This window comes from Haliotis rufescens, unplaced genomic scaffold (assembly GCF_023055435.1).
Source record: "Haliotis rufescens isolate VD_foot unplaced genomic scaffold, xgHalRufe1.0.p SCAF_5, whole genome shotgun sequence".
Taxonomy (NCBI): Eukaryota; Metazoa; Mollusca; class Gastropoda; order Lepetellida; family Haliotidae; genus Haliotis; species Haliotis rufescens.
The window spans coordinates 40017686-40031509 of NW_025964223.1; the positions used below are offsets into that span (position 1 = coordinate 40017686).

The 13824-nt window shown below is 38.3% G+C and overlaps 1 protein-coding gene across 1 annotated transcript; it reads right to left on the reverse strand.

Moving 5' to 3' along the window:
* Positions 1-913: 913 nt before the first annotated feature.
* LOC125373288 (beta-porphyranase A-like) lies at positions 914-4100 on the reverse strand. The gene is made up of 3 exons (XM_048384288.1): positions 4073-4100; positions 2977-3066; positions 914-2406 (listed from the first exon to the last, which is right to left on the reverse strand). Exons 1-3 carry the CDS (start codon positions 4098-4100, stop codon positions 914-916), a joined length of 1611 nt encoding a protein of 536 aa, XP_048240245.1.
* Positions 4101-13824: the final 9724 nt, after the last annotated feature.

Below are 13824 nucleotides of genomic sequence, written 5' to 3' on the forward strand. Positions count from 1 at the left end.
GCTTGCCCCACAAACTGATCATGCGTTGGCCAATATTATAATTTTTCATCATATTTTCTTATCATGTTTGTCTGACATAAAATCGGATGATGGTCACGTGCGTTTCTTTTGTCCTTGATCCTGGTTAGTGTCTTGCTGGACTAGTTGTCAGATTGCCTATTTTATTATCATCGCGCTTTTTTAAAAGGCAAGGATCCTCCAATAAAAATAACCCGCACGTACAGAAAAACCTGTCTCCTTTCATAACGAGGAGGGGGGAGGGGTGGCCCAGACGTCTAAGGCGCCGCGATACGCTTGGCAGAGTCGCTTGGGCATGCCAGAAACCTATGATTGTGGGTTCGAATCCCGGTTCGCCCTGATTATGTTTCTAGATTTGTCAGCACCGGACCCGTGCTCGTGGGGTTCACCGAAGTGTTAAACGTCAAAGACCTGCATCACTTCGGGCTTTCCACCCGCTTTAAGCTGACACGCCGTGATATAACTGAAATACTTAAACCCAACTTACTCACTCACTCATCACGAGGAATTATCCTTATTCGGTATTTATGCCAAACCCTTCATGAATTCCGAGTTAGTCAAACATTTAGGAATGGCAATTGCACAGTGTCAACACTGAAAGCGACTTTGAAGTCTGATACTGTGTTTAGTTCGTGAAACTGTGTTCTTCATATTGTCGCTGCCTCACATAAACATAATTCACAGTGAAAGGTACACCTGCAAATGTATACTGACCTTAATTGTAGAACGATAGATACATCTTTATATCCATACCATAGTCGAATGACATTTTTTTTAAATATAGTAATAATGACATGAGACTCAATGACGCCAAATATATTTAAACGCTGGTAACATATTTTCAACATACATGTATTTTGAAGTTGTTTAACTATGTCAATTATAGTTGTCAAAATTATCCTTCTGATGAATTATTAGAAGGGACAAGCTTGGCTGTGACAAGCGCAACTGAAGAAACATATCCCACTGTCATGCTGTTAGAGAAGTGGAACTGTACCAGGTTAGCCCCCGTGACAAAGAGAGAGGTAGGGACAGCAAACTCCCAAACTTCCCAATAGGTGGTGCTGTTAAACTTGTCGTAATCATACAGCTTATAAAAAGAGTCAAGGCGGTGGAGGTTGAAGGTAACATAGGATACATAGTTTGTTTCATTGATCGACCAACTGGTTGAAACTCTTAATCTTGCACTGTGGTATTGATCATTTGGTAGATTTATGTCAGTCAAAGCGATCTTGTCTTTGATTGGTATAAGAATATCAGCGCCGTAGTATGTGGTTTCGTTGAGGGTGACACTAAGTAATTGGTCTGAAGGGGTTTTGAATGTCAAGTGACATGTTGCCTCAGGGGGAAGTTCAAACATTCCTTGTGTCTTCTGGATGTTAAAGGGCTCGTTGAAGGTCATGATCGGATACCATTCGTCCTTGATGGTGATGCAAGTAGCTTCTCCCATGGCTGGTTTCATCCATTCGTCCTTAAAGTCAAGCTTGACTGTTTGCAACTTCTGAGAATAGCTATGTAGGAGAATGACGGTTTCGTTATGCAGGAAACTAGACATTGCTAAGGGAGACACGGTTCGTTCCTGTCCATTATATTGGCTGGTTGTTCTGATAAAAAAATAGTCGGACGAGAATTTGTACCAAAATTCAAAGACGTCGACAATACGTGTAGCGTTTCCTTGAAGAGTAAAAAGTGACCAGTTGAGACTATCATGTCCTGGATATTTGTCATTGTCTAACAGAAATACCACTGTTCTGTCAATGTATTCCCTTAGGATGAGTTGAGTGAATCGGTGGGCATTGGAATGGTATATTGTTGAGAAGTCTACTATACCTGATGGAGCAAATTTGTCAATTCCTAACACAATATCGCGGCCATATTCACTGATAACAAGGGGGACAATCTTCCCTTTCTTCTGAGAGGCATAGCTTTCAACCAGGTCGACAAATGCTACCAGACGTGCTTCATTCATTCCAGTGAGATTGTGAGATTTGCCTGCCACAATGAGTGAATTGTACGAATGAAAAGAAAATGCATCTAAATAGTCTAATGTGACGTCCATGAAATATGCCACTCGTTTCCAGTACGAAAAGTCGTTTCTATCTGCTGACCCTGTTTCGCCGTCAAGTGTAGGACCAAACACTTTGATGTTAAATCTGGCATGGAGTTTCTCCGCAACTAATTTGTGGAAGATGGCAACAGTCGTAAAATTCCAGATGTCAAGCTTAGCATCCGGTTCATTTATGGGCTTGAAGTAGGGTGGGATCTCTCCTTTAGTATAGTCATATACTCCTTGCATCATCAACACTATGAACTCTGCAGCAGCATCGATGTTGTTGGGGAATTGCCCCTCATGTTCGGACTGGTTTATCCAACTCGGCCAGTTATGAGCTTAAACCAACAATATGATGGAACATGAAACTGACATACAAATGAAATTAAAAACATCTATGTGCTTTCGATAAGAATATGCCCAATTGTGTTTGATGTGTTTCCTTTTTAAGAAACATAATAAGTGACCAATCTGATTATCATGTACGGTGGAATAGATTGTGTGTGCTAAATTGCTTTTAGGCATTTGCCTCCAAATATACTTCTCCACCTTTGACAGTGGCCTTTGTTTTTCATCATATGCAAAACTGTTTCTCATAATGCGTCAAGGATATTTTAAAATAAAATGACATATCTGATCAAAAGTTGAATAATATACATTAAATGCCTCTGCAAATCACCCATAATATTTTTTTACAAACAAATGCATCAATGGTTATGGAGTGTTGGTCTTGCAATTCACTCGAGTTGTATGATGGGGCAGGACGCGCTCACCTGCCCATTGAATAAGTAGACTATATTTTGTTCAAACTCGTTTTGTGGTAAAATGTTTGCGACAGAAATACAAATCTGAATACACATAAGATCTTCCGTTTTAAATATACTTATTAAGCTAGTAAATTGTCTTACCTCTCGCCATCAAGATCATTTCATTCTTATAACCACTGTTAATGTTAGCAAGGTAGTTGGAGAAGAGTTCCTGCTGTTTGGCGACATTCACTGTATAATTGATAAATGAAAATAACGGTTTGTTATGATCTATGTATGTCAACGCAAAGACTTGAAACGTTATGGATAACAACTTCTTAATTGTTTGTAACAACGCTCCAAGGTTACGTCTTGTCCCTTCATCATCAAAGACATGAAGAAACTTTATGGATAACAACTTCGGTATTTTTTCTCCAAACAATATTTTAGAGGTTATAGTTGTTCAACACAGCACTCAGCAGTACTTCAGCTATATATGACGCCGGCATGTAAATGATCGAGTCTAGACTAGACAATGTAGTTATTGATACTATGAACAATGATCCACGCCAGAGGGGTACATTGACACGCCATCCACCAAGACAGCGAGCCTGATCAACCGATCCATTAAGTCGCCTCTAAGCTTACGATCCCCTTAGGTTGTTACGGACTAATGCTGACCCAGAATCCCCACGTATAGGCTCTTCAAGTAATAATTGTTAATCCTAATAGAAAAAGGCATAAACCACTGCCATATGTATTAAGTACAAGGAAAAAACAAAGGATCGCATTAGAAAGAAAATTTCACATCTTGGAAGAGACGATTACTATCATCTGGGTGTGACAGTTTGAAATGATGTAATGTATCATTGTCTTCATGCAGAATTGAAAAGATGTACTGGGGAGCGAGATATTTTATAGTTAGAATGCATGGAAACTACCTATGGCCGTGACACTGCCGTTCTATAAATGTGTATATATGATAAGGAATTGCGCTGTCATGTAGGTGTGGTGATAGGGTAGCCAAGATTTTTCCCTCTACAACGTCTGTCGTACGAGGAGTTGTATGTACGTTCACAGTTTCACTGAAATGCCAATTCCTAAGAAGAGGATACTCATTTTTGTCTGTCAAGTCAAACTTTTATTTGAAAATACCAACGATGACGATTTTGAACCTTTAATGTGTTTCTGAGATGTGTTGTGTCCGTCACAGATAAGATTTTCTCTTTGTTAGACTGTATTATGTTAGGTCCCTTACTCTTGCCTCGACGGACGAAGACGTGCATAGTTAGGCCCTAAACAAGGGGTATGTGAACATGGGGCAAATGGGTCAATATGCTGGTCGCCGTGCATGGACTGTTTTGGCCAGCTTCGCGCGGCTTTTCTATTTTCTATTTTTATTTTTCTGCATAATACTATGGTGAACGTTTGATGGAATATTTACCCGGAAATTGTTACTGATGTTGCACAAACCATTTCCTTTGAAGTTTTGTTTCCATTGCAACGTAATGCAAAAGTTCCTCGTTGCTATTGTTCCAAAGTGTATGCAGAAAATATGGTGAAAAATGCCTAGTGTGTGATAGGATATGCTGTTAACATTATTTTTGCCATCGACTTATTTTGCCCATTTACATCATTTTCACTTAAATGACCCAAACTTTTGTATTTGCTATTTGCTGTAAATGTGAAATATGGGCGAGTGAAGGTCAAAATTCATTTATCACAACAACCGGAAGATATATATGATCATGATCCCCACATCATAATGACAGATGTATAAAACTTTGGAAAAGTGATGGCTTAGTAACACACACACACACACACACACACACACACACACACACACACACACACACACACACACACACACACACACACACACAGACACACACAGACACACATACATACACACATACATACACACACAGACACATATACACACATACATACAGACGTACATACGTACATACGTACATACATACGTTCATACATACAGTCGTCTAAATACGATTTCCATGAATGTTCAATTTGTTCTTTCATAGATTCACCAAGAGTGACTCTCATACAACATATTCTTTAAAAATCCCCCTAAAAGGGTTGCATAAATTAAATGGCCTGAAATAATTTATTTTATACAATTATTGTGCCTGAAATAACTTATTTTATACAATTATTGTACATTTTACTGCCAATACAATATTTTCTGTATGTGTCGGACGCCTGCCCTACGCCTGTCTTATTGTGACATCACAAAGTCAGATTGCACTGTGATGTCAAAACAGCGTAACGGTATAACTGTACTCTTAAAAATCACATTCCTGAAACCGGTTGAGTATATTATACAAGCTACGCCTTGCTATTGTGTCTCTGAAAAGATAAAATACAAAAGTCCAAAGATGAGCTGATGAAGAAAATAAAAGAATAGATAATATGCTGCATATCCAATGTCATACCCCGTGGGTACCTGGGGTAAGATGTGTCTCCAGCTACCTATTGCTTGTCGCAAAAGGCCAGTAAATTGCGAGAGAGGGATGTGATACAATACAGTCAATATTGTCATAATGAATGCAAACTATTTCATTATCAATACAGCCAATATTTTATGTATATGCCAACTCACGGTCTCTCTGTGCTAGACTACTGTGTATACCCTACGAGGCATCAGATAACAATACTACCTTTAATGTGGTGAGGCCTAATGAAGGTTTAAATAAGGCTGGTTGTGTGGGTCTTATTAATCCGCAGACTATTTTACAACTTGATAATTCACTGCTCACATGGTCAGTAAACACTGACATTCAGTTCATTTAAAGTGAGGAGAATGCAAGTCAAACCCAAGTCAGAGTAAAGTTTGAAACGTCAGCCATACCAGACACATTTATGAGTCATGTGAACTAGAATAAGCAAATGTGAAAACAAAATGGAATTGACATAGCCTATAATATATTTGTGAATATCGTGTGTGTGGTGAAATGAGTGACTCATTACAAAGTAAGACAACTCCTTAAAATGCCCAAAATAGTAATGAAAAAACGGCGCAGTCGTAAGGAGTGGTGGACAACCGAATGATCTGCTTTATGGAATGATCTGTGAAAAGCGGAAACGAAGTTGAGTAAGTGTTAAGAACCCCAGAAGACAGTTCGCTTAAAGCATATCTACAGAGGTAAACGGAACTGCTTTGACAGACAGGTGCAGAGAGCAAAACAGGGTTTTCAACGTAAAACTTTGTCGGACTTAGAACACCTCGAGGGTTCTGGGAAATTGGTGTAGGTTTTGAAAGAAAGAAATTCCAATGGAGGTGAAAAAACAGGAACGGCTCCACCAGTGGGAAGGCTGACATTGTGCTGGGTGAATGAAGAGACATTAATTCAGATTTGCGTCACAGCAACGTCAGTTACGGTGACGTCATTTAGTGTGACATAGATGAGAATAGTGACAGTGATCTGAACTTACCTATAACTATGGAAGAGGTGAGGTATGTACTAGAGGCGACTTAAAGGGGCAAGTCGACGACGAGCCTGGACGATGTACCTGTGGAAGTGTTAAAAATGTTAACTGTTCGTCTTATCTCCATAAAGCTTCCAACAACTGTTTTACCCAAAGTGTATACCCTCAATGTGGGAGAACGGCATTATTATACCTCTCCCGAAAAGTTCATAAGAGGACCCGATCCTTCAGCGTACAGAGGAACAACACGTGCATGTGCATATTATAAACTTTGCTGTTGAGTTTTGAACCATAGACTGAGCACTTATGAAAAATCAAACTCCTGTCTCCACGACCAACAGAAAGGCTCCCGGAAAGGCAGATCTACTACTGAACATGTGTATAATGTTACTTCTATTATCGAAAGCAGGAAAAAAGTATGAACAAAATTAACGTTCGTGGTTTTTATTGATTTTAGAAAAACCTATGATTGCGTTACTAGAAATAATGTATGGCAAAAAACTGTTTTCCAATAGGAGGCAAAATGTACAATGCTGTTGTTTCCCTTTATAAACATGTACAGTGCTGTGTACACGCCTGAATGGTTTACTTACACCTTGGTTTGACGTCCTTAAACAATGCTGTTTATTGTCTCGTTTGTTAATTAACATGCATAAAGATTATTTGCTACATGAAAAGATAATGTGTCAGTCGGTGTTTGGATTAATAATACAACGGTTTGTATGTTAGCTTATGCTGATGATATTGTCTTTATTGCAGAAACAGCTGAAGATCTCATCATATCAGTGCTTGGTGCAATGTTAACCAAATGTCCATAAATAATGATAAATCCAAAGTTATTAATTTTATGCCACAATGTGTTATAAAAACAAATGTTTTGTTTATGTGTGATGAACACATTTTAGAAGTTGTTGATAACTATTGTCATTCAGGGTTACTGCTGACTGAACATTTAGTCTTTTCAGGTATGGCAAAGGTTACAGCAAGTTAAGCCAGCAGAGCTCTTGTTCTATTCATCTCTAAGTATAATCTTTTAGGTAGAATGGAGTATCGTATTTTTACTACGCTACATGACACATTGGTGTAATCGGTCATTCAATATGTGATGGGTCGTGCATTTGGCGTACCCAAGATTCATCGTACATCAATGCTGTACAAAATCGCGCTATCCGATTTCATTTAAATTTGCACCAAATCCGGCTGGTAATGGTGATATGGAGTGGGTCCGTCAAAGGGGAAATGATGTTAGATGTTATAAACGTTTTTTGTAATCCGACCCAAGATCGAGTCGCCCGGAAAATCTTTGATTGGAGTAATAACTGGGATACCGGGAGAAAACTTTATGATACGTTTACTTAGAAGTTCAGAGATCGTGGTTTACAGCTTTTTATACCCTCTGAAAACAATTTTAACATATATTTTATTACAGATGTAGTACAACATGTGATATTTGATAGATTTAAAACAGACTGGAAACATGCTAGTTTACAACCACAGAGTGCTTCAGGTAAGGGAGGTAATAAGCTAAGATTATATTGTTGTTTGAAACATGAATACTCTACAGAGGCCTGTGCTATGCATCCTATGCCCTGATCACACAGGAGTGCACTTTCTAAATTTAGAAGTGGAACAGCCCCGATTAAAATCGAGCTTGGTCGATACTGTAATAAGTCTGTTGAAGTGATAATGTTGTTGAAGACGAATGCAATGTACTTTTAACTTCCTATGTTCACCGATGAGCGTTTTAAAAAATAGGAGAATGCTGTCATGTAAACCCAGGTTTTAATTGACTTTGTGATAAGCAAATAAAACTGCTTTTGTATATGGTGCAATGTGTTATGTTCTCTGATTGCCAAAACCTGCCATAACATTTTAGATAAAAGGGAATCTATGTAAATGTAAATAGATTATCTGACTGTCCAGTGAACTATCATATCACATACAACTTCTGTTATATATAAAGGACATTGTTCCTATTAATCTCATAGAACACATACAACTGAAGTCCAAAGAGGTTTGAGATCATCAACGACGATCCTAAGTTGAGTTCACTCACTAACTGCTTTGACCGCTTTGGCATGAGCCCAGTGCTTGTATATGCATAGCAACTGTCAGTCCACTGCAGCGTGGTGGCACATTGAGAATAAACCGGTTTATTTGGGTACCCAAACAGAATGTTTGTCATGAAAAGTTTGTTACAGGTTGTTAATTGTTATTTAAACATTACAGTGTCAAGTGGCTGTTTCCCACATTCAACAATGAATACAATGTTGTTATGCTTGTAGGATTAACACAAATAGCAGAAACAGTATATGTATAGCGGCTAATTGTCACAAGATAGATGAGTGCGGAACACATATCAGGAAATGAAAACATTTGTTTATTTCCTCGAAAACCCACCAACAGTGATACATGAACATACGTACATGCATTCAGTATATAATACAAGCAAGCAAGTACATTTATACATTAAGAAAAAAATCATTTTTTCCGCTCTACGAAAATTGAACATTCATAGATTACTTTGGGAAGGTACATAAAACGTTGTTGGGTGGAGTTTCACATCTAAACAGACAGAGAAAATCAACTCAACAGCAGCAGAGTTACATAGTTACACACTCGTTCCACTTTCCCAATGTTTTGCCAGCGGTCGGTTTCAACGGGAGAGTTATGGTTATTAGTTCTGAATTTGACAATAGGAAAGTACTCATTCTGGTGCAATATGAGATTTCTTTTTCGTTTGTTTAAATTGTTTTCACGGCAAACCCAAACTTTCCATAACGGAGCCGCCCCAGTTTTGCAGATATCGACTTTTAAGATGTTTCTTCTACTTATTTAAAGTTTACTTGCTCTTCAACGCCCCAGACAGTCCAGTGATTGACATCATGAGCATCGATCTATGTAACTGGGATACGATGACATGCATCAACCAAGTCAGCGAACCTGACCACCCGACCCTGTTACTTTCCTTTTCTGACAGCTGGATCATATTTAACAAGGATCTTCACGGGGCAATTATGACTAGTTGAGGGACAGGGACAGTTTGGACTGAAACTAACTACGCTGAATCGCAGAACGCTATGTCTAAGAACCATTCGTAAAATGACTGATCTTTGATGTTTTCTAAACCTGACAAGAATGATGAGGTTTTGTCGTTAAACTTTATATATGGATGGGTTGATACATAAAGGAAAGGGAATTGATGTGATATCTGTGACACCCAAGATCATATGTTCTAAGGGCTTAAGGCACATATAATGCTCAGTTTGTGGCAAAAGTGGGGAGTGGCTAGGTTTGATGATATTTCCTGACATTAGTTTTCTTTCTTTTTTTATTCTTCGAAAAAGGCGAAACTACTTCGGACAGAAACGACACTTTAAACAATATATTTTGCATTTTAGAAATAAGAAACGCTAATAGTGCTATTGTTTGGGTGTAAAACGTTTATATGTTCAGTTTTGTTATACTAAAAAAATAGTTTTAAGGTATAATATTTATACTATTATCGTTTAGTGCAAAATTTTCTTCTATGAAAGCAGCTTCGACTTGACTCACAGTGTTAACAATAACGCTTCCACGTGTTTCAAGTTCAATGAATCAGTTTTATAACTTCAAACATTATAATATATTGGAGTAGGTAGTAGTTAAAATCAACTTTGAGTCAAAGTTTCGACTGCCTTTGGTGAGGGACACTAACAGGATAGGCAGACATGGGAAATATGTCTTCAAGACTCAAATTCTCAAGAATGGACAGTGTTATCGCTGTTGTAGACTAAACCTATTTCCATGAAATATGCAACTGAAGTAGTAGGAACGACTTTTGATGAGCTCCATATTTCATGTCTACTTGCCCATTAAGCTATTGCCAAAAGTTTCCCCTGAATGTTGGTGAGTGAGTGAGTTGGGTTTCACGCCGCTTTTAACAGTATTCCAGTTAAATCACGGCGTGTCAGCTTAATGTGGGAGGAAAGCCTGGAGTTTTGCTGGTCTCAGACGTTTACCACTTCGGTGAAACCAATGAGCACGGGTAGGGTGCTGACAAACCTAGAAACATAATTGGGGCGAACCAGGATTTGAGCCCACAATAATAGGTTTCTGGCGTGCCCAAGGGACGCAACTCTGCACAGCTAATCGCAATGTTGTAGACGCCTAGGCCCCCAGCAGAAACTGAAAACAGCATCTTACCACTTTCTGAGTTTTCACCATGTTGAAGTAGAACGCATCTGGATTTCTGTCCTCAGCCTTGCGTTTTAGAGCTTTTAGTGTCCTCTGTGGTGCAGGTCTTAGACGTTTCTCACTTCGGTGAAACCCACGAGCACGGGTATGGTGCTGACAAACCTAGAAACATGATCGGGGCGAACCAACAATCATAGGTTTCTAGCGTGTTCAAGGTACGCAACTCTGCACAGCGATTGCGGCGCCTTAAACGACTGGGCCAACCGTTCCCGCGTTACCGTATTTGCGACAGTTTGAGAGAGTGAAAATACATCACTAACTCTGATTATCTTAACAATGAAGAGACGTTTTATCCTCGCGTTTATTCGTTGCTTGATGGGGTACTCAGAATTATTACAAATTTTACTACAGCGGCATGGTAATAATCGAGTTTTGACCAGACAAACTAGTGACTGATATTATAAGCAACTATCTAGGTCGTCGATGTATGGTAATACTCAATTAGTCGAGCTTGAAAACTCGATCCTTATGGCTAACAGAGGTTGTTGGAAATCAATACTAAACCAGAATCTCCACTGGGCAGAAAGTATGACGTTTGCATCATTTTTTACTCCTTTTTAACCCTGCTCACTTTTGACTAATAATAACATTAATTCTTTCTTTCTAGTCTGAAACCTGTCATGTGGCGTCAGGAAGTTGATTTTCCTGATATTGATTAATCTGCGTTTTATCTGAATAGCAAAGGGTCACTGCATTCGCGAAATGGTAGTATTAAATGAATATATACCATTACATTATCACCATATCTTGCTTTCAAATTGATGTCAAATATAGCTCAGAACAAACCTAATGACAGCTGTCATTTGCAAGTAACATTAAGTATTAGTTGATCTCACGTCTTGGAAGAGATGGCCGATATTCCTGTGCCCACAATCAGTCCAAAGGCTCCTGCAGTTGCGAATATGGGACACCGATCAAGACCATTGTCCTTGTTCCTCCTATTACTATCATAGCAAGCTTCCCTGTGCCAGCCATTTAGGGTGGATTATGACAGCTGTGTCACTGTATACACCGGCTACACCGGAAAAAAGACGTGTGTCCATTTAATTTTCTGGAACAAATATCCTGTTTAATGAGTGAGTGAGTGAGTGAGTTGTGTTTAACGCCGATTTTAACATCCTGTTTAATAAAATTATTTATTTACAATACGCTGATATGGGTTCATTTCATTGATGAAAACTATTTACGATTAATCATAAAACACGCTCTCATCATTGTCATACAAATGTATAAGGTTTAATATGATTCAAATCATATGATCCATACAGTTGTACAGATATCCATATCAATTACATGTTATTGTAAGTATTTTGTACATGTCCTATTTTACAATACTATATTTCTACTAATACAATAATGACATCAAATCGAAGATTTATTAAAGAATTTTAGATATATATACCTTTGCCATAATCACTTGTAAGTGGGAAATGACAGAATTACGGATTCAACAAATATTTGAGATGTGATCCCTGAGTGCTAGGAGTCGTTAATATGGCATTGCGACACCTCAACGATCCTCTCTTTGTTCACTAGCTTGTTTTAAAAAAACCCAGTAAAACCTGTAAACCTAAACAGTATAGTCTGTGCCAAACGGGTTGTTAAATGGCAAAGACCCGGGTTCTATTCCCCACAATGTGTGAAGCCTCTTTTACGGTGTCCCCCGCCGTGATATAACTGGAATATTGCTAAAAAGCGGCGTAAAACCATACTCACTCACTGTGCCAAACCACATTCAGCCTGACATGGATATATACAAACAAAAGGAATACTCACGAGATGGTTCAGGTTCAGATTGGCCATCTCTACCCTCCACACTACGATCGAGTCTTTATAGTTAGATTTCATAAACGATTATCGGTGACCTTTGACACTACCGTTTTATAAATATTTGTAAATGATGATAACATGCCTCAGTATGTAGGTGTGGTGATTGGGTTGACTTCAGGTAAGTGCACGTCACCCTCTCACTCGAAAAGTACACGACTACGTTAACACTGAAAAGCCAGTTCGTGATTTATGGTTTTACTCATTTCACTGACACATGAATGTCTAAACTGATATTGCAAAACCACCTACGCGGACTAGTGTGTTTTCAGACCACCCTTACTGTTTGATTCAGATGGACTATTTTCCTGAAGATCCAAAAGCAAACTTATCGGTGAATTTGACACTACAGTTTTATAAATCTACAAAATCTATTATGGCTGGTGTCCCTTAAGGGTCCGTTTTTTAGTGTACATTAATGATATAGTTGATGGTATTGATAGTAATATTCGCCTTTTTGCTGATGATACCTCTGTATTTATAATGGTAGAAGATCCAAATATCACTGCAAATGTTCTCAATAATGACTTAGACAATGTCTGTCAGTGGGATAAAAAATGGCAAGTTACTTTTTATCCCCCAAACCCAGAAACTCTACAGTTCTCGCTGAAGAAATTTCCTGGTAATGATCCCAGTCTTCAAATAAAAGGAATTGATAGGAAGTTGATATGCATAAACACTTAGGATTAATCATGCAACACTATTGCTTTTTGAATTTCCATATTGATATTATTGTCAGAAAAGTAAGTCCTGAGGTGAAATGTTTCGGTAGTCTCAAATAAAGCCTGCCAATCCTTAGAGATTATGTACAAGTCTTTGATTATTGCTCTCATTGTACGAATGAACAAGAAATGACAGTTGGAAGTTTACATTTAGAGGCATTAAGGACGATTTGCGGAGCAACAAGAGGTACACGTCACAATAAGTTGTATGCTGTGACGAGTTTCCTACCACTCGCCCAAAGTAGACAAAATGTAAAAGGAACACTTTTCAAAAAAATGATCAATCCCTAGACCTAATACCCGGAAATGTCTCTGCTCAGTGTAGCTATAGATTTAGAGACTATGAGATTGAGAGATTTTCAAACTATGTGATATCGGACAAATTATTATTGTAATCGTTTTTACCAGACGCTGTTTACCGCTAACATATTTTCAGCTCCACACAGCTTATCAAATTCAAATACCTATACAAAGACAGATATCCATCAAAAGATGCTTGAGTTTGAATTGTAGTATGATAGTTTCCCAGGTGTGTTGATCCGCTTTCTAAAGGGACAAACAGAACCAAAAGCTTTCTGATTTATGAATAAAAAATTTGATGCCGTTTCATCCTTATTGCGGTGATAGCAATCTATAGTTTTTAACGTCACCCCTGTATTATTGAATCCACTTTTCGTGTAAATGATCAAGTTTCCAATCATCTCTCTGCAAAAAATAAATAAATAGAATGACAATTTAAATTAAGCGAATTTCAATACTTGTTGGTGACTCTTTATCT

Excerpts from the sequence above, each read along its gene's own strand:
- LOC125373288 (XM_048384288.1), bottom strand. The coding sequence starts at position 4,100 with ATGCACGTCTTCGTCCGTCGAGGCAAGA. Across the intron at positions 3,067-4,072 it reads CTTCGTCCGTCGAGGCAAGA|TGAATGTCGCCAAACAGCAG; the intron begins GTAAGGGACCTA and ends TCAATTATACAG. Across the intron at positions 2,407-2,976 it reads AATGATCTTGATGGCGAGAG|CTCATAACTGGCCGAGTTGG; the intron begins GTAAGACAATTT and ends TGTTGGTTTAAG.